The sequence below is a fragment of the Sinocyclocheilus grahami genome, unplaced genomic scaffold, assembly GCF_001515645.1.
Source record: "Sinocyclocheilus grahami isolate Dianchi unplaced genomic scaffold, SAMN03320097.WGS_v1.1 scaffold1649.1, whole genome shotgun sequence".
In the NCBI taxonomy this organism is placed as follows: Eukaryota; Metazoa; Chordata; class Actinopteri; order Cypriniformes; family Cyprinidae; genus Sinocyclocheilus; species Sinocyclocheilus grahami.
The window spans coordinates 76302-98287 of NW_015506828.1; the positions used below are offsets into that span (position 1 = coordinate 76302).

At 40.8% G+C, this 21986-nt stretch overlaps 1 protein-coding gene across 1 annotated transcript in view; it reads right to left on the reverse strand.

The window, feature by feature from the left end:
* The window catches only part of LOC107571775 (dmX-like protein 1), a 67639-nt gene that overhangs the window by 29528 nt on the left and 16125 nt on the right, over positions 1-21986 (reverse strand). The window contains exons 9-22 of the mRNA XM_016258143.1: positions 21440-21946; positions 18039-18160; positions 17873-17962; positions 17675-17762; positions 17476-17595; positions 15478-15681; positions 12429-13958; positions 10473-10583; positions 10082-10251; positions 9278-9375; positions 8978-9143; positions 8586-8826; positions 5655-6215; positions 1609-2057 (exon numbers count right to left, since the gene is read on the reverse strand). Of these exons, the coding sequence (XP_016113629.1) occupies positions 1609-2057; positions 5655-6215; positions 8586-8826; positions 8978-9143; positions 9278-9375; positions 10082-10251; positions 10473-10583; positions 12429-13958; positions 15478-15681; positions 17476-17595; positions 17675-17762; positions 17873-17962; positions 18039-18160; positions 21440-21946 (4457 nt within the window). The remainder of the gene's footprint in view (positions 1-1608; positions 2058-5654; positions 6216-8585; positions 8827-8977; positions 9144-9277; positions 9376-10081; positions 10252-10472; positions 10584-12428; positions 13959-15477; positions 15682-17475; positions 17596-17674; positions 17763-17872; positions 17963-18038; positions 18161-21439; positions 21947-21986) is intronic.

Consider the following 21986-nt stretch of genomic DNA (forward strand, 5'->3'; position numbering starts at 1 on the left):
CTTCTTTCAGACGAATCCAGTCGGAGTTATATTAAAAATGATCCTGGCTCCAAGCGTTAGAATGGGAGTACATGGGTGTTTTTGTTCAACAGTCCAAAAGAAGTCAAATAAAGTGCATGCATCCATCATAAAATGTGCCTCCTGTAGCGAATTCATGTGTTTTTGTCAGAAAAATATTCCTATTTAAAATGTTATAAACACTTTTCTCCCACTTCTGCTAACTGTTGTACGTGGAATTTTCTTATAAAAAAAACCTAATTACTAATTACACACTAGTTACTAATTACACCTTCAACAGTGTGATTAGATTACCGTACTAATTACTCTCTCTTAAAAGTATTGCATTACTTATTAGTTTCTTAATTTAAGCAATTTTGTATTTGAAAGAATTACAAATGTTTTCATGTCTATTCTTGTATTGTTTAACTTAACTTGTTGAACAACATGCAACTGCTCTTTTAATTCTTTTAAATACATAATACAAAATTGCATAAATTATTCTTGAACTGTCCAAAGTGTTTAAAGGGAGAAGGTTACATTAAACACACATTTTAATATTAGATGTTAAATCCACTATTGTTTTAAATAGAATTATTCTATAGTCTATGCAGTATTTAATACAATTACATCAGAAGTAACAGTAATTAAATTACAGAAAAATTAAGAGTAATCCCTTACTTTACTTTTTCAAGAGAAATGTAATTAAATTACAGTAATTAATTACTTTGTAATGCATTACACCCAACACTGCGTGTGAGGTATGTTTCATTATGGATGCATGCGCTTTATTTGACTTCTTTTGGACTGTTGAACAAAAACACCCATCTACTCCCATTCTAACGCTTCGAAGAGCAAGGATCATTTTTAATATACACTGCCGTTCAAAAGTGTGGGATCAGTGAGAGTTGTAATGTTTTTAAAGACGTCTCTTCTGCTCATCAAGGCTGCATTTATTTGATCAAAAATACAGAAAAAAACAGTAATCTTGCAAAATGTTATTAGAATATAAAATAATTGTTTCTATTTTAATATCCTTTAAAATATAATGTATTTCTGTGATGCAGCGCTTTAGAAAAGATTTCTATTTTAAATAAACGCTCTTCTTTTGAACTTTTTATTCATCAAAGAATCCTGAAAAAAGTATCACAGCTTCCAAACAAATATGAAGCAGCAACAGTTTCCAGCTCTGATAATAAATCAGCATATTAATGATTTCTGAAGATCATGAGACACTGAAGACTGCAGTTATGATGCTGCGCATCACAGGAATAACTTAGATTTGAATGTATATTAAAATAGAAAAACGTTATATAGTAACTATATTAAATAGTATTAAATATAGTATTCACAATATTACATCTTTTCCTGTATTTTTGATCAAATAAATGCAGCCTTGAGCAGAAGAAACTCCTGTAAAAAACATTAAAAATCATTCTGATCCCAAACTTTTGACCGCTAGTGTAACTCCGATTGGATTCGTCTGGAAGAAGAAAGTCATATACACCTAGGATGCATGAGGGGGAGTAAAACATGGGCTAATTTTCATTTTTGGGTGAACTAACCCTTTAAGATCCGATTCAAGTGATTCAATCCAAACGAGCGTGTTACCTGCTGGGACTCCTGCAGCAGCAGAATGAGCTCCATCCTGACGGAGGCCAGTCCTCCTCCGTGAGAGCCGTGTAGGCTGCAGTAGCTGAGGAAGATGCGCAGCAGCGGCTGGTTCCTCTTCAGCCACAGTCTGCGCCGGTGCTGCAGCTCTCGGGCCTGCTCCGCCGCGCCCCGCTCCTCCAGATCCTCCACCTGGCTCAGGTCGGCCGAGATGCCCTCGGGCAGGTGCTGGAGGAAGGGGTTGTATCCGCAGCATCTCTGCAGCGCCGCCACGGCTCGCTCCAGCCAGTGACACAGCTGATGCCGCAGCTTCCCTCCGTCCAGCTCGTATCCCGTGGACAGCGTCCGCAGCTCTGTGGTGAGGATCTTCAGACAGGAGCTGAACTTCAGCTGCGCGGCGAGGATGTCCTCGGTCAGTGCAGGCGAATCGTCCGCGCCGTGATCTACGGCTGTCAAATAAAAATTCTAATTTCGAATACTCATCTAATTTTTAAATTAAAATCCACATTCGAATGCAAAAACATTGAAAGTAGACTTCAGTTCTGAGTAGGGATGGGTCACGATTTTCTAATATTCGATTAGTTGATTTAATTATAGAATATCGAATGGGTTGTGCGATTATTGTCTTAAAAAATGTCCCCATGTTTTCCGTGCTGATGCGGTGGTGACGCGTTCATGTGGCGCCGCCAATAACGCACCTAACACGTTCTACGGAGCCACTAAAGGGACACGGTTAGCCGCTTGCTAGCGGTAGCCTGTTACATTACAGTACATAACATTTCACTTCCCACATAAACAGAGTAAGGAGAGATGACTGATAGGATGATGGCGAATGATTTGCAGATCCTGAGCACCACTGACAAGCATCTAATCTTGTGAAATGTGTGGTAAGTACTGCTGAGTGCTGCTCCGCATGTGATCGCGAATCTCAAAAGTGAAAGTAAAAAACAAGCACGCGTTCATAAGCGATTTCAATGCCCAGCATATTAATAACGGCTCCCTGATGCCCGCAGTTTATAAACAGTATAATTACCCAACGATATAATTGCGACAGAATATATTGAAGTATATTTTTCTTCCCTTTAGGGGTTCCATTTTTGAAAATGGAAATGTCCTAGCCTTATGAGCAGTTGATTTATGCTAATCGACGGACTGTTATGTTAATAAGTGCCGTCATTCGGTTATGTTTATTATATTAATGTTTCAGCACGCTACAATCATTATATGGCTTGAGTTAAGGTAGCCTATCTTCTGAATTAAACAGTTTATCATACAGATTGAAAGCGTGAATCCCGTCTCTCTCTGTTTATGGGGATTTGTGCGTGTATGCGGGGGAGGGGTGCAATTTTCTAATAATAATCGAATAATACCCAGAGATTTTCAAACATTTTGCTTGGAATGTCCATCCCTAGTTCTGAGTAGGGTCAGGAATCTAAAATCAATTCCAGAAACGGATACTTAAGCAGGGTTGCCAGGTTTTCACAATAAAACCCGTCCAATTGCTACTCAAAACTAGCCCAATCGCGTTTCGAGGGGGGTCCCCTGTTAAAAATAACGTTCCGGGGTGTAAAATTCACATGCTTTGTCCGGGTTTCCCCTGGTAAATTCACATTCCAGGGGCTAAATATGACAATATTGGGGTCGCTTCGACCCACGGACATCAAAAACAACAGTGTTAAAGTAGCCCAATTCCTCGGGAAAACAGCGGACTTGGCAACACTGTACTTAAGGTCAGGAATCGAATACTTGTTGTAAAATTAAAATTTCAATTCCACCTATCAATTCCTGTGTGCGCATCTTTTTTTAGGTGGTGAAAAGTGGCTGTTAAAAATGTATTTGTCTTTGAATCATTCATTCAAGAGTTTCATTCAAAAACACTGATTCGTCCAGTAATAAAACAAGTAAATCTTGAGTCACTGACTTCGTTTACATGCACACAAATAATGCGATTACTTCCAATAATCAGAGAAAGGACTTAATCGCATTATGATGTTTACATGTCAAGAGCAAAGCTCTTCACTCCTGTTTACATGCAATTTCATTATTCTTATTGATCGCTAAGAGTTGTGGTTAATTTTTTACTGCCATTATTCACTGCTCAGCACAAATGAGCAGGTGTGTTACTGGCCACTGTTTTAATTTATTTACGTCTAATGCAAAACACTTTTGTATGGTTGTAGTCCATGCTTTTTCGGCGCCATAGAAATGTGATGGAATTCGTTTGCCTACGCTGCGTCTAGATGAGGGTAAGGAACAGAGACTGGTAGCAGCGAGTTATGTCATGCTTTCTTCCCCGCCATCGTTTCTAATCTGCGTATTATCACAGGTGCGTGTCACATCATTCATGTTTGTCACGAGCACATGCGCACTTTGGTCAGAGCGGCAATAATGCGATTAATGTGTTTACATGTCTGTATATTTCAATTAAAATCGGCGTACGCCACCTATGTTAATATGATTATGCTTGCTGCGATTATGAGCTTAATCGCATTATTTAGATCGATGTATTGCGTTTACATGAGATAAAGTTTAATTGCAATATTGTCAAAATCTCATTATAATCGGATTAAGAGGGTGCATGTAAACGCACTGAAGCGTCTTTGGTGTTTCCATGTTTTCTACAAAACTAAACCGGAAATCGAGGGGTTATGACGTCTTTGGCAGGCGACACAATGAACACTGTTCTAGTGGTTTTTGGATATTTTAATAAAAATCGTACATATTGTGCTTTTAATCGAGTTTAATCGATTTTTGTTCATGGTATTATTCAGCAGCAATTAAATGTTTTGCAAAAAGAGACACAGAATAAATATGTTTGATATCTAAATGTTTGACTTTTATTAACCACATTGAAACTGGGAATTGATAAGAATTGGAATCGATTATCGAAATTGGAATTGATCAAATTCAAACGATACCCAACCCTAGTTCTGAGGTGAATCCACGTGCATGAACACATAAGCACTAGAAAGTTTAAGCCTTGTCCAGTGTCTGCGCTTTTTCTCTCCAGAAATTACGAGCGATAAAAATTTCTTTGCATTGGTTTAAACTAGAGTTGTGTGGATCTCTGACATCTCTGCTCGTCAATGCGGGCAATTTGTTGTAGTGTGCTGTTGTTCCACCACTTTTGAGGTATTGAAAAACCTTTCAGTTCTTAAAAGAATAATTTTTTCTTAGTGTGTAGAGCATTTTAATAATCATTTTAACAACTTTTTGTGCACTGGAAAGGCTCATGGAAGCATAGATGTGGCCAATACAGTGCAGTGATGATGTATGTATGTAATTTCAAAGTATCTTCACCTACACTACTTGTGAAGTCCCAATTCTCTAACAGTACAATTTACTCAGGCCGATGACATTTTTTGTAGTATGATATTAAAATTATTTTAAGAATAATTGTACATAAATGGGTTAAGCAAAACAATTGTGATTATTTCTCTTTTAACTGCAGGCAGACATGCATTATGATACAGTACAAATATCTGGAGCGTCCCTTATTTTCTTAAAGAATATACACCTGTTTTCTACAAGAATACAAGAATAAACACTATCCAAACTGAAACCAAGCCGTTCACACAGAATGCATATTTATCACACTTTCTAGAGGGACATCTATCAGCGTTGCACTCGCGTCTCGCACAAGAGAGCCGCATGTTTAGAAAGCCATGTAAAATTAAAGTTCAACTTTTAAAAAAAACATGTCTTGAGACTTTATGGCTGTTTTCTTTGCATCCCACTGCATCTCATGTTTTTAAATGAAAAAGTACTCCGTGATTGGCTTTCATCCATTTGTATTCAACTATGCATGCATGATGCTGTTTTGTTTATAATTGTTTAAGCAAATACATATTTGCACATGCACTTTTTCACAGATAGTCATGTTATTTTATTGCTTTGAAGAAACGTGCATTAGTAATATTTTGCTTGATGCGCCCTTTTGTGGTCTCAGGCAGTTTTCCCCAAAACTGAAATTATGCCTTATAAATTCGAAAATGGATAATACTTAAGTGCAAAATTCGAATTTAGATGCATTTTGACAGCCCTACCGTGATCCCTGGGGGTGGATGTCGCTTCCGGAGTGCCGTCGTCTTTCTCCGGACGGATGGTCTTCATCGCCAGGCCTGATTCTTCCTCGTCCGAGTCGTCTTTATCGCTGTCCCACTTGAGATCCAGAGGGTCGTCCTGCAGGGTGACAGACGGCTGGCTCCAGTCGAAACTGAGCACAGAGTCCGACTGGCTGTCCTCTCTGGGAGACGAGAGCGAGGACACGGACTCCAAGCCGTTGAGAACCGGCCACGGAGCCGAGGCCTGGTCTTTGTGCTCGCTCGACGACACGGACGAATTCTCGCACGGCTTTGAGCGCTTCACGACCTTTGGCATTTTGGAGAGCACCTCTAAAGCCAGCATGGGGCAGCCGGCCTGTAAGTGTGCATAAGCGGCGGTGAAGAAGAGCCTCCTCTCTGTGAGGCTGATGGCGCGGCCTTCAGCGGTCAGACCCACTTTAGCTTTATCACAGGAGCCGAAGTGACGGCGCAGCAGCAGCGGGTGTGTGCGGAGGTAGGTGTAGAAGTTAAAAACATCAGGACTACAGGGAGACGATCCGGTTCCTGAAAGAGATCAAGTCCTGTCAGTAACATTCAGTTCTGGAAGCACATTAGGAGGAAAACAAAAATCTTTTAGAATAAAGGCTCTACCGCTGTCACCTTTGGTTTGCTTAGTTCGGATTGAAGGATTAGTTCACTTCCAGAATAAAAACCTCCTGATCATTTACTCACCCCCGTGTCATCCAATATGTTCATGTCTTTTTTTCTTCGGTCGTAAAGAAACTAAGGTTTTTGAGGAAAACTTTCCAGGATTTTTCTCCATATAGTGGACTTCAATGGGGATCAACGGGTTGAAAGTTAAAAATGCAGTTTCAGTGCTGCTTCAAAGAGCTCTACATGATCCCAGCCGAGGAATAAGAGTCTTATCTAGAGAAATCATAGCTCATTTTCTAAAAAAAATAACATAAAATGTATATACTTTTTAACCACAAATGCTCGTCTTGCTCTAGCTCTGCGATGCACACGTGTACTCTGGTTCAGAAAGTTAGTAAGTTGTTTGGTTACACTTTACTTGAAGGGGTGTGCATAAGACTGACATGACACCTACATAATCAAGACATGACACATGTCATGAATATGAAGGTTTTTTTATGCATGTTTATGACAACTGTCAGTAAGTGTCATTAGCTCAGTTATGTAATTTTTAATGCAAAGATGACATTGTTTGAGATGTATTTGTTATGGGCTATGGTTAGGGGTAAGGGTAGGGGTAGGGTTAGGTTAGGGTAAGGTCAAATAATGTCATATTTGCATTAAAAATGACATAACTGAGCGAATGACACTTAATGACAGTTGTCATAAACATGCATAAAACCTCCTTCATATTCATGACATGTGTCATGTCATGATTATGAAGGTGTCATGTCAGTCTTATGCACACCCCTTCAAGTAAAGTGTTACCAGTTGTTTCATTTTCATCTCCAACATCAAAATCGTCCCACATCATTGTTTTACCTTTATTGTAAATGGCATTTGGCCTTCTTTACATGTTCACTTTGAAAGCAATGTGTCGGTGCTTCCACTGACGGTGTCGGACGATTCTGAAGTTGGAGGAGAAACTGAGATGGAGTTTTTTTACCCTAACTTTTTGAACCGGAGTACACAGAGTACGCATGCGCATTGCAGAGCTTGAGCAAGACGAGCATTTGTGGTTATACATTTTCTTTAGATAAGACTCTTATTCCTCGGCTGGGATCCTGTAGAGCCCTTTGAAGCTGCACTGAAACTGCACTTTGGACCTTCAAGTCCACTATACGGAAAAAAAATCCTGGAAAGTTTTCCTCAAAAACCTTAATTTCTATGCGACCGAAGATAGAAAGACATGAACATATTGGATGACATGGGGGTGAGTAAATTATCAGAACATTTTTATTCTGAAAGTGAACTTATCCTTTAATATTCAGTAATATGTTCGAATTAACTGCACTGACCCTATCAGATGAGAACAAAACTAGAACTGAATAGATCTGAATAATGACTCCATCGTCTTCTGTAGAGCAGCGTCACAGCTGAAACGGAATTAATTTCATAGTTGATTAATTTTTCAACATTAAAGCCTCGTACACACCGGGATGATTTTCGCCGACGTTTTTCACCGCGTCTTTTGTGTTCATACCCAAGCGATTTTCACAGGCGATGAGCCGAGTGAACGTGCAAATTCACTCCCTGACATTAGATGGCGCTTAATGAATACCAGAAATACCCCGGTACACATCGAATCCTATTTGATCTGCAATTCCTCTCCATAACAACTCCCTCTTATCGAGATTTTTGTAGTCGCTGTCGCTAGCTCTTTGTGTTCAGACACCAATGAGACCAGCAGCTCTACATTCATCTTGCCTCGATGCATCTGAATTTCAAATTCAGAATTGCAGAATCAAATTCGTTTTATAATTGACACTGTTATTGAACTGAAATGAATCAACATTTAACGAAATTGAGCTGAATTATGACATTATTGTCTTCCGTAGAGCTGCTTCACAGCTGAAACTGAAATTATTTTATAACTGATGAATTTTACAACATTAGCACTCTAAATCAACATTGAACTGACTTGATCTGAATTTATCAAAATAATGACTCCATCGTCTTTTGTAGAGCTGCTTCATAGCTGAAACTGAATTCATTTCATAGTTGATGAATTTTACAAAATGAACACTGCGATTGAACTGAACTGAATCAACACTGAGCTGAATTGATTCAAATCTGCTTTATAGCTGAAACTGAAACGTTGTAAGGATAAATAACCAGCCGGCAAGTATAGCCGATGTTTATGCTTAGTAAACCAAGAGAAGCATAAATCATGATTGTGTAGCCCTATGAGTTCCATAATTGATTGCATTATTCTCCTGTTGATCTCTGTGAAGCTCTCACCTTCATGTGACGTGTCTGCATTGGGCTCGAGCAGCGTGTCCAAAGCCCTGCTGTAGTCATCTAAGACCCAGTACGCCATGCTGCGTAAGAAAGGGTCCTGATGGGCTGCGATCTGCTGGTCTTGACCCAACACATGCCTCTGCAGGATTCGCTTGTAGCTGCAGGACATCTCGAACTCAGACTCGTACAGCCGACAGACCACCAGAGCCAGCTGAAGGTCCTGCATCTTCTCTATACAAACCTGATCGAGCGAGTAAAACCGACAGATCATGAGAACTGACAGGAAGACTAAAGACCGTAATCCTGATGATTATACTTTCCTTCTTGTTTCAGAAGCTCATGACAGAGGAAGGTTTCAGAGAAGAACATAAACAGAACAGATGCAAATGTACCTCAACAGCATCTTTCAGGGATCCGGCCAACAGAAAGAAAGCCGCTGAATGCTGGAAACGTTGCTTTCCGAGCAGAGAGAAAGCGTTCTTCAGCGCTGCCTTCCTCCAGCGGTCTTCACTGAAGTTATTGCTGAAGAACGCCGTCATCTTCACGTTATGGTGGGACCTTCAACACACAGGAGCTCTCAGTGGACTGAAGCCTTGGTGTGTGTGTGTGTGTGTGTGTGTGTGTGTGTGTGTGTGTGTGTGTGTGTGTGAGAGAGTGAGTGTGTGTGAGAGAGTGTGTGTGTGTGTGGTTACCTGTACAGTCCCCAGACCACAGCTTTCTTCTTCATGGCCAGATAAAACAAGGCTGCGTCTAACGGGTCGTTGTTTCTCTGATAAGCAGCTTTTGCTACCTGGTAGGAGATAGAGGATCACTGATCATTACACTTGTTTGGACTTCATAAAGCCCATGCTCTACAAATAAGACAGAAAATTAACAAAAATAAATGCATAACTAAAGTTTAAGTTTTGTTCAGTCATCTCAATGTAACTCAAGGTGCTGACAAACAAAGATGCTGAATATTGTGGCTGAAGACAAGCATCTGATGCACAGAAGAATAATCAAACAAGCAGCAGCTACAGACTGAGCTGACCTGTGTGAGAGGCTATGACTAGATTATGAGTAGATTTAGCATTATATTTAAACTTTTAAAATGTACAGTGCACACTGTGACAATAACACCTACAAAGTTTTATGTCAATATACAGAAGCATTGCAGAGATACTAATTATTTATGTATATTTGATGTATATTTAATATTTGATGCTTGAGGTTAGGTTATGATATACTAATTACAAGCTAAAAGTTCTAAAAGTTTGGGGAAACAACTCTAAATTTGCCATTTTGAGAACTGTTCAATAACTGTTTACGGACTGCCACAGACTAATGCAGAACAATATAGGGAAAGCTAACAGATACAGTAGATGCCTATGGTGTAAAACATGAATGTGAGCATTATTTACTGAAATATCCTGGATTATTATATATCCTGCCAATTTTGGCAAAATCTACTCATCATCATCTAATATGCACAGAAAATGGGCTCAGTTTGGTCAAACCTTCTCAATGCATCTGCGAAGCTTGTTGGTGCTCCTGAGCCACCAGCCCATGCCCATGGCTCTCAGCTCGGGCCACGCGGGCTCTCCTTTCTGCAGGGCCGGAAGCATGTTGAGCAGCTCCTCTTCGGCCTCGGAGTGGAACGCCCAGGCGTAGTGACAGGTGGACAGTCCTGTAGACCAGCAGCACCTGAGTTACTGAGCTCAGAAGTCCACAGAACATATTACAGCTGAGATTTACAATTACGTCTACGCAAGGAATTGCACTCAAGGTACACATTTTACCAGTGCATGCATTTCACTGAGAATCGAACCCATGACCTTGGTGTTCTTTGAGGCATTCTCTACTGTTAAGAGTTACAGAAATATGCAGAACCACCATCTGAACGCTTACCTTGGCAGAGAAGCGGAGCGCGATGAGCCGGAGGCAGAGACGTGAGGAGGAAGGTGTGCAGGCGGACGGCCAGCAGGAACTTCAGCCCACATTCATCCAGCGTCTCTCCACCTGAGGAAAGATTTATCACAGCATAACTAGAGCTGTAAATCAATTATACAATGTGGCGATTCATTAATCTAATCACATATTAATCATACATCAATTGCAGCTGAGAAATTACCCACAAAATATCATTTAAAGCCATTATTGTGTTACATGAGAAAAGCATGAAATAGATATTACAAAAAGTAGCTTTAGAAAGTAGCTTTCTTTTATCTTTCTCATTTTCTTTTTTAATTTTTAAAGTGCTCCTATTATGGGTAATGAAAGGTTCATATTTTGGTTTTGGGAGTCCCCAACAACAGGTTGACATGCATGCAAGGTCAAAAACACTTTCATTGTCTTATAATATGCATTATGCACCTTACTTGCTCAACGACTCCCAAAGGATTCACTCAATGATAAATTTTTCCAAACCCCTGCTTTGTGTACAGCGTTACCTTGTTTGTCACTAGGTACCGCTTTTGGTGTGGTAAAATATCTGTTTCCCCGGTAACAACGCTATACAGCACTGTGCTCACAAACACTGCTTTATCAGGCATTACAGGCGAGATCCAATCGGACCAATCACCGCAGATTAGCGTCACGCAAAGCAGGGGTTTGGAAAAACGAATTGTTGAGTGAAGCCTTTGGGAGTCGTTGAGCAAGTAAGGTAAAAATAAATGCATATTATAAGACAATGAAAGTGTTTTTGACCTTGCATGCATGTCAACCTGTTGTTGGGGACTCCCAAAACCAAAATATGAACCTTTCATTACCCATAATAGGAGCACTTTAATGAATAAGTCATTGAGTCGTTCATTCATTTGATTCGTTCAAATGGCTGACTCATTCAGGAATGAAGTAAATGGCTCTCTTTATGAATACCATTGAATCATCGATTCATTCAAAACGCAGAGTCATTCAGAAATTGTGTGTTGCTTAGAGATACCCAACAGTTCTGCACGATATTAAATTATTTTTCTTTTTAACTGTTGTAAAAAATCAGTATCATGCTATTCGGGACAAAAACAGCACTCGTGTGATATTGAACTAGATGCTCATGTGATGTTGATTAACTACATCATATGATATAAATATGAGACAAAAACTCAAATAGGGTAATTTTTCTCTTGAATTTTGGGGGCATATACAGTGGTGGCCAGAATTATTAGAACACTAGTATATTCACCAGCTAAAAAATAGTTTTAATTAAATTATTTCTATCTTTTGCTTTCTTTTGTCAGTAGAAAATATCAGTTTACATTTCCAAACATTTAATTTTGCCATTAATTGTAATAATCTCCAAAGTCTCCAAGATGCCTTAAGAAACCTCCTGCAAAGCTACAGAACTGTGAAAAGTTTTAGGCACTTTAAGCTGTAAAATGAGGATGCTGTCAATAATAATGTCATAAATAGATTTGCTTTATCAATTAGCTTCTATGAACTAAATGAAATCAACATTTGGTGTGAGCATCTTTGTGTTTAAAGCAGCGTTTGCCCTCGGTGCACTTGAGCAGAGTTTCTCAGGAGCTTCGCAGGAGGTTTCTTGAAGCATCAGTTCTTCTGGATTGAGTCTGTCTCAGTTTGTTCTGTTTCTTCATGTGACTCCAGACAGACTGATGATGATCAGATCAGAGCTCACTGCATTATTACAATTAATGGCCAAATGAATGTTTGGAAATGTAAACTGATATTTTCTACTGACACACTACAGCAAACAATAGCAATAACTGACTTAAACTCATTTGTAGCTGCTAGTGGGAATTACTAGTGTTCTAATGATTTTGGCCACCACTGTAAGTGCATTCTATCATAACTCAAATGATGTCCCTACAAATGAAAACTGCACTTATATCAGTGAAAGACACTGACCTTGGCCTTTCCCTTGGCTTTCTCCAATGTCGGTGCTGGTGGAAGCGATGGTGTCCGCCAGAGCCATCAGAGACATCTGCTCCATCCGCGTCAGGCCCGGCAGGCTGGAGTGAAGCAGGTGTCCCGATAACACCTGTGCATGTTCGGAGCCGAAGAACGTAGGGCTGTACTTTGACAAATCAATGACTTTAGCGTTTGCATCCTCCTCATCTCCATCAAAAGGGTCCATGTCATCCACACTGACGCCGGTGGTCTGGAAGAGCTCGTTGTAAGCGTCGCTTTGGCCGTGAGCGCTCACGCTCTCCGATCGTTCTTTGGCACTAGGAGCGGTCTCCTCGTCGGCGGCTAACAGCGCATGCAGAGGCAGCGGCGGGATGGAGTCGATTTCGGTGTAGTCGGAGCTCTCAGCTTTGCTGAACATCTTCGGGTCTCGGGCGGTGCTTCCGCTGGCGCTGATGGTGAGCGAGCGCAGACGCCGCTCCTGGTTTATCGCAGTGTCCTTCATAGACACGATCTCCCCAGCAATGCACTTCACCAGATGGGACAGGATGGCTTTGGCCCGGCGCACCTTCCCGAGGTCCATGAGCTCCAACAGCTGCACTGGGTGATACTGGGGCAGAGTAGGAAACAGGTGATAGGCCGCCTCAAACAACCCAGAATCCTCCATCTCGGCCGGGAGGTCGTACACGGTTCTCTTTCCACTGAGTTTCTGAGCCAAACTAGTCATGGATCTGGTGAGGGTCTTTTTCGAAGGATTCGGACTGAGTCCCTCCTGTTTCACCGACGTCACGCTACCAGTGCGTGACAGTTTGACAGGAGCCGGCGGCTGCCACTGGGAGTACACGTGCATTTCGCAATCCATCCCGACTACTAAGATGCCATCTCGCACCCAAGATAGAGAGACAGGGATGGGTAGCGAACCTTCAACCGACGACACCAGATCCACCACTCGGAGGAGCACCAATTGAGAGCTGTGCTGTCGATTACTGCAATCGGACAGACCCAGATCTGGAGGTGTTCCAGAAAGCATCCCGTACATGTAAAGTTTGGATCCTAGACCTACAGTTAATATGTGAGAGCCATCTTCTCTGGAAACCCAGTCTAAGTGGACCTGCCTCTTAACTGAACAGCCGTTACTCAGGATTTTATCACAGTCGTTGGCACTGGGGCTGTATGCACCGCAGACTTTAAGCGTCTGCTCCAGAATCCACTGAGAGCCTCCGGTGGAGTCGCACTGGAAGATGCTGATGTGCATGATGGGTTCGTGGCTCCGGTGCGCGACTGCGACTCTGCTGGTGTGACAGCAGCTGAGACCCATGAGCTGACCGGACACGCTCAGAGCGCTGCTGCTGGCCTCGCCCTCCTCCACAAGCAAAGCCCACTCCTCCCAGACGTATGACGGGTCAGCAGAGCCATCGGGGTCAGAGACGGCGCTGCACCTCCAGAACCGGACCGATCCGTCTGAGCAAGACGTGGCCAGCAGATACGGAGAGCGTCCGGCCGGCTGCAGAGACGAGGCGCTCAAATGACCTGCAACGCAAACGTTGATGTTTGTTAGGGATGGGCGATATGGGCTTTAAAATATATCACGATAACTTCTGGTATTTATTGCGATAACGATATCAATGACGATAATTCAGGGAATCCTGTTTCTTTAGAGAAAAGTATTCTCTTTCCTATTTTTACCCAAAATTATAAAAACCTATTTTTGTTTTGAGCATTACTGAGCACACACATAATGTAATGACGGTTTAAATCACACTGGAAGCCAGAGGGCGCCCTCGCGCAGAAACTCCACACATGCATCGCAGAAGTAATAGCACTGACGACGCTCCAGGAAATCCCTAATATGGACAAAGGCATCCAGTTATCGCTGAATAAAACGCACAACGGAGATAGAGACATTTTAACTGATGAAACTTGAAGACAATAAACATACGATTGCACAAAATATATGGTTTATCTGCGATAAACTCCTCCTCAATTTCACGTCCACCTTCCGTGATGTCGCACACAGAAATATGCCAACAACTAGACTTTATCGTTATCATCACGGAAAGACTAATTCTTATCATGGAGAGACTTTTTACCGGTATATCACAAACGATCAGATATCGCCCATCCCTTCTGTTTGTCAGATAACCCAATAGATTTGGCTTGGGGAAGTTCCACTCAAAAAGACTGAAACCAATCATTTCAGATCACAAGGTTGCACTACAAATAATCCTTATCCAGTTTGACTGAATGAGCTGTACATTTTCCTTCATATTCTATTACCAGACGTCAGGAGAATAATGTAATGCTTGGTATTTTAATGTGACATGCTATAATAAGAATATCTATGGAAGAGATGCTGCATTATTTTCATGTTTTCATTTGTATTCTGCTGTAACAATATGAACCAAGATGACATACACTGCAAATTTATGCTCTGCTATCCTGATTTAATTTATGATCAATCCAAAAAAATGCACTGAGAATACCTATTTTGCTCCCCAAATCCTCATGTCTCTTTCCAGATTTGTTCTCACACAGATGCTTTAAAATGTCTCCTGTTTTCACTTCTAATCCCTATTAGCAGTGTTTACTGGAATGTTTCTAAAGCAGGTATATACAGTACAATATTTATTGTCTGTATAAAATGATGGCAATCACTCAATGTTTCGGTTAATTAACATTTTTGGCAAACATTACAATGTTACATAATACAGACATGTGATGTGACATGAATCAAGTTTTTGGGGTTATTGATGTTGTAGTAATTTGTTATTATTTTTACACTTTTCTTTTATTGTTGGATGAAGGTTGAAGGGTGAGTAGAATAATGTCACCTCATCGTACCTAATTTTTTGAAAAAGTGTATTATATTGTGTTCATACAGCAAATCTTTCAGTGATTGTTTACAGTTTAACAGAAGTTCCTCCCATAATTTGCGCAAAGCGTCATGGAGCGTTTTAAAAAGGAGGATAAATAAAGGCCATAATGGGAATAATCAGAACATCATGCATTATCTTATCATCAAAGGCACACAGAGGTGGTTTGCGGTCACCTGCAGCAGGTGACACACGAATGACTTCAACGCCCTGCGGCAGATCCAGCTCCTGGCTGAAGACTTTTGTGTTGGTCAGAGTGAGGCGGCAGGCGCTCTGGAGGTTAGACGTCTTCAGTTTGGGTCTCGGGGTTTGTGGCGAGCCGACCGTCTCAAAGTTAAATGATGGAGACACAGTCTCTCTGTCTGGAGTTTGAGTTTGCTCTGAAAGAACGACACAAATCTGCAGTTCAGTTGACAGAAACATCAATCGCTTGCTTTACAAGATAAATGTAACTGTAATCAGTTACAGTTACTAATGAAAATGTTAACGATTACAAAGGGGGTTACATTTGAATACTTACACGCATCCACATACAGATTTAATTGATTTCTTTCCCAAATTGCACAGACTACTCTAAAATATGAGACATACGGCCCTATGATTTCGCGATGCGGAAAACACGGACTGGTTCGTAGAATCCAGTCATAAAAACGGAACTCCTATAACGTGGAATGTCACAGAATATGCCACATTTTGGATGAATAGATCAAAAGTAGGGTCAGTACACTTGAATCAAAACTCGAGATGGACTAGAGTCTGTGAATATTAAGCCGCAAAAATACAATATATGAACCTTGCATGACACGTTCTGCGTATCTCTCAGTTTCCAAAAAACACAACTGTAGCAACATTGATAACTCTAATAATAAATCAGCATATTAGAATGATTTCTGAAGATCATGTGACGCTTTATTCTGGAGTAATGATGATGGAAATTCAGCGCTGCATCACAGAAATACATTATATTTTAAAGGATATTAAAATAGAAACCATTATTTTATATTCTAATAACATTTTGCAAGATTATTGTTTTTTTTCCTGTATTTCTGATCAAATAAATGCAGCCTTGATGAAGCCCGTGCATCACTTTCAGGTACATTTCATAATCCTGTGAAATATTTTTGACTGTTGACGTAAATAACCTGTTTTAATGTCGGTAATAATTTATTTAATCTAATATTCTCTGAGTTTCCATGTTCCCTTACGAAAATTAGCCATGGTTTCACTACGAATAAAACCAAAAATCATGGTTCTTGTAGCCATGATAACCACAGATTAATCATGGTTTTGTTATTTCAAATAATAGTTTACAAAGAAGTATTAAGATAATATTTTTTTGTGGTTATAAAAACAAGCCAACAACAGCCTTTAAAATTACTTAAAATGCATTATATAAAACAATGAGGCAATAATGATTGGTTAATTAATAATTATATGGTTTCATTGAATAACACGGTTAAAATGCATAATGTAATACAAAATAAACAATTCGTGTACATTACATATTATGACAAATGCCTGTAAAGGGAGCCAAAGGCCTTGTTTAATATTGACCAAAAATGTAGGCTAATTCAAATATCCACTTAATCTTTCATTTTTGGCCACCTTTTTGCGATAGAAATGCTACAGCCGCTATAATTTCTTCAACAAAAGCAAGTGGACATCACAACCCTCACAAAAATTAACCATGGTTTTATTGTAGTGCTTAGTTTTCTTTTGCGTGATTTCTGAATGCTTGAGACTATAATATAAATCAGACAACTGTATTTAAAAAATCGTCATTTGTAAATAATACAATTTAATTACAATTTATTGACTTTTATATTTGATTAAAGTTCTATTTTGACCCCTATGTGTTTTTTTACAACCATAATATCTGGGGGAGGGGGCACAACCATACAATTCTGCTTAGGGCACTCATTTGGTCAGCAGCGGCCCTGGTCATGACTGGCAAAGCTAAGCTTTGAACAGATTGAACAGTTTCGATCGGAGTAATTAATGCGAGAGATTTGAGAATGGAGTGGACTGTGGAAGCGCACAGGTGGAGCAGAGAACTCCTGTTGAGGAAAGTTACACTACTTGTTACATTTTAAGTAGGGTAATTGTAATCTGTAACCTATTACATTTCCAAAGTAACCTTCCCAACACTGTTTACCATAAGATCCATTACAAACCCATAACGACGGGAACTGCGTCCAGCTGTAGATGCCACATGTGCAGGAGCGACCTGCCGCTCTGAGTGATCTCCACCACCACCAGGTAGAAGCGAGCGGAGAAGAGCGTCCGGCTGGGAACTGAACAGAGGACAAGCGTTCGTGACACAGCACAGAGACTCAATGAACGCTGTGGCGCTATCAGATAATGACTTCTTACCAGAATCCTGCAGGCAGTCGTCTACTTTCTCGCTTCCCAAGATCAGGTCCTCCTCGAACACGTGCAGCAGCTGCGTCTCTTTCCCCTGCTGAACAAACAGAGAGAGAGACGTGAGCGCTGAGCACTCTGGGAAATGATGCTCTTGTGTTAGATCAGCTCATTAGTTTGGGTCACATCTGTAGCGGATCTTATACGTACAAAGTCTGTGATGGCATCAAGCTCAATGATGCAGCCTGGTCTGGCCGTCGACTGCTGGCTGATGATGTTAAACACCTCTCCAACATATTTCTGGAGGAAGAACACATTATAGATAAGCAGGACTCTACATTTGATATACTGATATAGCAGCCAGGATCATTCTTACGGAGATGTCGGGGTTGGAGAGTTCACTCAGCAGTTTCTTGGCCTCGATGATGGCCTGATAGAGTCGGAGCGAGTGTCCGTCACTAGCGATGAAGCAGGCACTGGGTGAGTTTCCATACACACCTTTGGGAAGGAAATTAAATATGAATAGACCAAGATTATCATCCAATCAGCTGCAAGCTGAAGAACAGAGGATGCACATTAAATATTCATGAGCGGACCCTGGAGCACAAAACCAGTCACAAGGGTCAATTTTTTAAAATTGAGATTATTACATCATCTGAAAGCTGAATAAATAAGCTTTCCATTGAAGGTTTCCCAGGGTTCCTACAGATACCGCAAAATTTAATTCCAGGACTTTTCAAGCACTACATTTTTGGTTTTCCACGACTAAAATCAGAGATCACACTTATCAAACAATATCGTTATTACCTTTCAAATTCGAATAAATTAACTAATAAAACAAAATTGTACAAATAAATTGCAGCACATGCAAAGCATGCAATGACTGTGGCAACTTTAACATTTGAAAGGATACTATGGCAAAGTTATCGCCTTCCTTTTTCAAACTGATTTTTTTTCGTGAACATATGACTGACCTGAAGGATGAAAGCTATATCATACACTTGGAAAATTATGAGCTATATCACGCTCGTAGAAACTAGGGGTGTGACAATATACTTAGCTCACAAGATGAGACAAAATACAGATACTTGTTTCACTAGAACGAGACAATATTTTAAAGGGCACCTATTATGCCCCTTTTTACAAGATGTTATATTGGTCTTGGGTGTCCCCATAATGTGTCTGTGAAGTTTCAGCTCAAAATACCCCACAGATCATTTATTATAACAGCTGGAAAATGTCATTTTTGGGGTGTGTTTAAAAAAAAGAGCTGTTTTGGTGTGTTTCACTTTAAATGCAAATGAGCTGCATATTCCCCGCCCCGTCTCCAGAAGAGGGCATCGCGTATACTTCTCTCTGCGCAGACAAACATATTTAGGTAGATTTTGAGGCGCATTACCTTGAAAAATGAAAGTAATCCACTGCGTCATCAATGCTGTGCTGTCAATCAGCTGCAGTGGGCGGGGCCTATGCAGTGTGATGTCACATTGCATAGAGATAGAGAATCAAAACGACAGGCCTAGTGAGACTGATTTGGTTTAAAGGGGATTAAAAAATGAGGAGTGGGTGGATTTTTATCATTGTAGGGTGGTTGTGTTCACACACTGCCAACACACATTTATGTCCAAGCACCATGTAAAAATGGATTCTGCATAACAGGTGCCCTTTAATACTATTTTCAAGAAATTTTCAGTGACAAAATATTTGTCTTTTAATTACTAAACGCAAAATAATGCAGTTGTATTTTGAAATGTTTAACTAATCCAGGGACATAACTAACGATTATTTTGGTAATCAAGTAATCTACTAATTATTTTGAAGAGTAATCTGATATTTTGTGAAAAACAGGCTTTAATATTGCTATATTTACCTATATATAAAATAACGACGAGGCAATAATAATAGGTTCAAATAAAGTATTTACATATCACAAGTAATTACATGGTTTTATTCATAATACATAATGTAATATGCCTATACATAATATGAGCATAAACTTAATTACTTAATGTATTATAACAAATACCTGCAGGGGGCTCTGTATTTATATCAGATGCGCTGCATTGTTAATTTTGTGTGAAAAGACTGATTTTATCGAAAATAAAAATTAACACTAATTTCATGTATACTGCCTTTTAAAAATTCAAGCACTTTTCAAATATTTTCAAGTGTTTTCCAGGACTTAAACTTCAAAAAGTCAAATCTTCAAGCACTTTACAGGGGTCATCGGATGCTAAATTCACTTTTACATGTTGTTTGAACATAAATGTGTCTTAGCAGTGTGTGTACACAACCACCCTATAATCATAAAAATCCACCCAGTGTTTTTTTTTTTTTTTTTAAATCCCAATAAATAATATCCCCTTTCTCAGATCAAGCCGATCTCAGATGCTTGGCTGTGTGACATCACTCAGACCCAGGCCCCTCCCACGATTGTTGATTGACACTGGTGTTTTACCTTAGCTCCGCCCTGAGTGAGCTGTAAACAATCCTCCATTGTTTTGATGCTGGAGCAGAATGTCTCCTAAGCGATTGAGGTGTTCTGTTGTTGGATGTAATAATGAACACAGCAGTCGTCATTTACTCCCGACATCTGAGCCGCTGAAGACGCAGAGGATTACGTTTGTTTTTGAAGGGAATGCGCCCCGATCTACATAAATGCGTCTATGTTCGCACGAATCCTTCGTGATCCAGCTTTACTTACAGCAGAAGTGAGAATAAGGGTTTTTAGGTTTTCTAGTTAGCAAGTTCCGCTGCTAAATGCGGCTAAAGTTAACAGAACATCTCGCCACCCCACGGAAGAGAGGGGCGGGGTCAGCAGAGCTCATTAGCATTTAAAGGGGCATGCAACAAAACGGGTTGCTGTGAACAGAGCTGTTTTTGTCAGGGTAAAAAGGGTGTTGTTTTACACTACCATTGAGAAATTTTAACTAAAGTATGTTATAAACTTTTCATTAAGACCCTAAAGAAACATGTCAACTTGTGGAAAATGGGCATCTGATGACTCCTTTAAGCACCTTGTACGAACCCTGGGGCCAGCTGTTCAAAAAGTTTAATCTGGATCAGAATGATCTGGATTTGGAAATCCCATGATTTTGCGATCCGGGACCAGGTGACCCATCGTACTTTAATGCCGGTTTTTCAAAGCAAAATTGGATTGGATCACCCTGATCCAGATACACACTTTTCCAGATTTCCAAATCTGGATTACTAGAGCTCTACGGAGCCCCTAAAGGGACATGCTGATGGAGAACAAAATGCCAATGTTTTGCATTTTGCATTGCATTTACACACATAACTACTTCTGACTGCTCCATCTCTGATGATTGTGCCAATGTAGTTTACAATCAGTGATGAAAAAAAGAAAACTTTAAATTAAATATAATTTTTTTTTATATTGATATTTGTTTGATATTGACAGCTGTTTGGGGATATGTATCATGTTACAAATGTTGCATTTTTTGGACCAGGTTTAAAGTTATTAAATTTTTGTTCCTGAAATCCACCCTTCTGCTGGGATAAGATCAATCCAGTTTTTTGGGATCAAAAGTATCTTACTAAAATGTTTGAATTGAGGATTTAATCCAGATCAAAACCCAGATTGGATTTTGTGATCTAATCCGAATTCAGAATCCTTTTTTTCCTTTGAACAACCCATTTTCAAGATTTGATCCAATCCGATGGCCAAAATCCGATCAGATTACTTTTGAACAACTGGCCCCTGGTTTCCACAGCGAGTTTTGCTTTTATGTCAGAACCTAAGGAAGCAGTCCTCACCGAGGCAGTTGCTGGGGATGAGCGTGGGCAGCCAGGCCACGTTAGAGAAGGCGGAGGCGTGCAGCGAGTTGATCCTGGCCAGCTCCGACACGCCACCAGAGAACGACAGCGGCCCCACCGGATCCACCCGCCATAGGATCAGCTCGCTGTAGATGGCGCTGGGGTCCTGCGAGACTCTGCTCCTGCGGGCCGGGGCGGTCAGAGCGGCGGCGGGCGTCCTCAGGGCGTTGTGGTGCGAGGTGGTAAGCAGCAGCGGCAGCAGAGAGTGGCAGGCCAGATCGTTGAGGTGGAAGCGATGACCGCAGTACCGTGACTTATGAGACACGCTGAGCACCGTGGAGAAGGCCGAGTCCTCGGCGAAGCTGACGGCCCACTGGTTGAGCGAACCGTCGGCATGTTTGGAGATCATCAGGACACTGGGGGTGAAGATGCTGAGACGCAGGCTGGTGGAGGAGGGTTTGCTCTGGCTCAGTCCGATCAGAGCGGAGGAGGACGAGTGAGGCAAGCCTGCGGGACGGGGACGGCCGTGCGGCATGGCCAGGTCCAC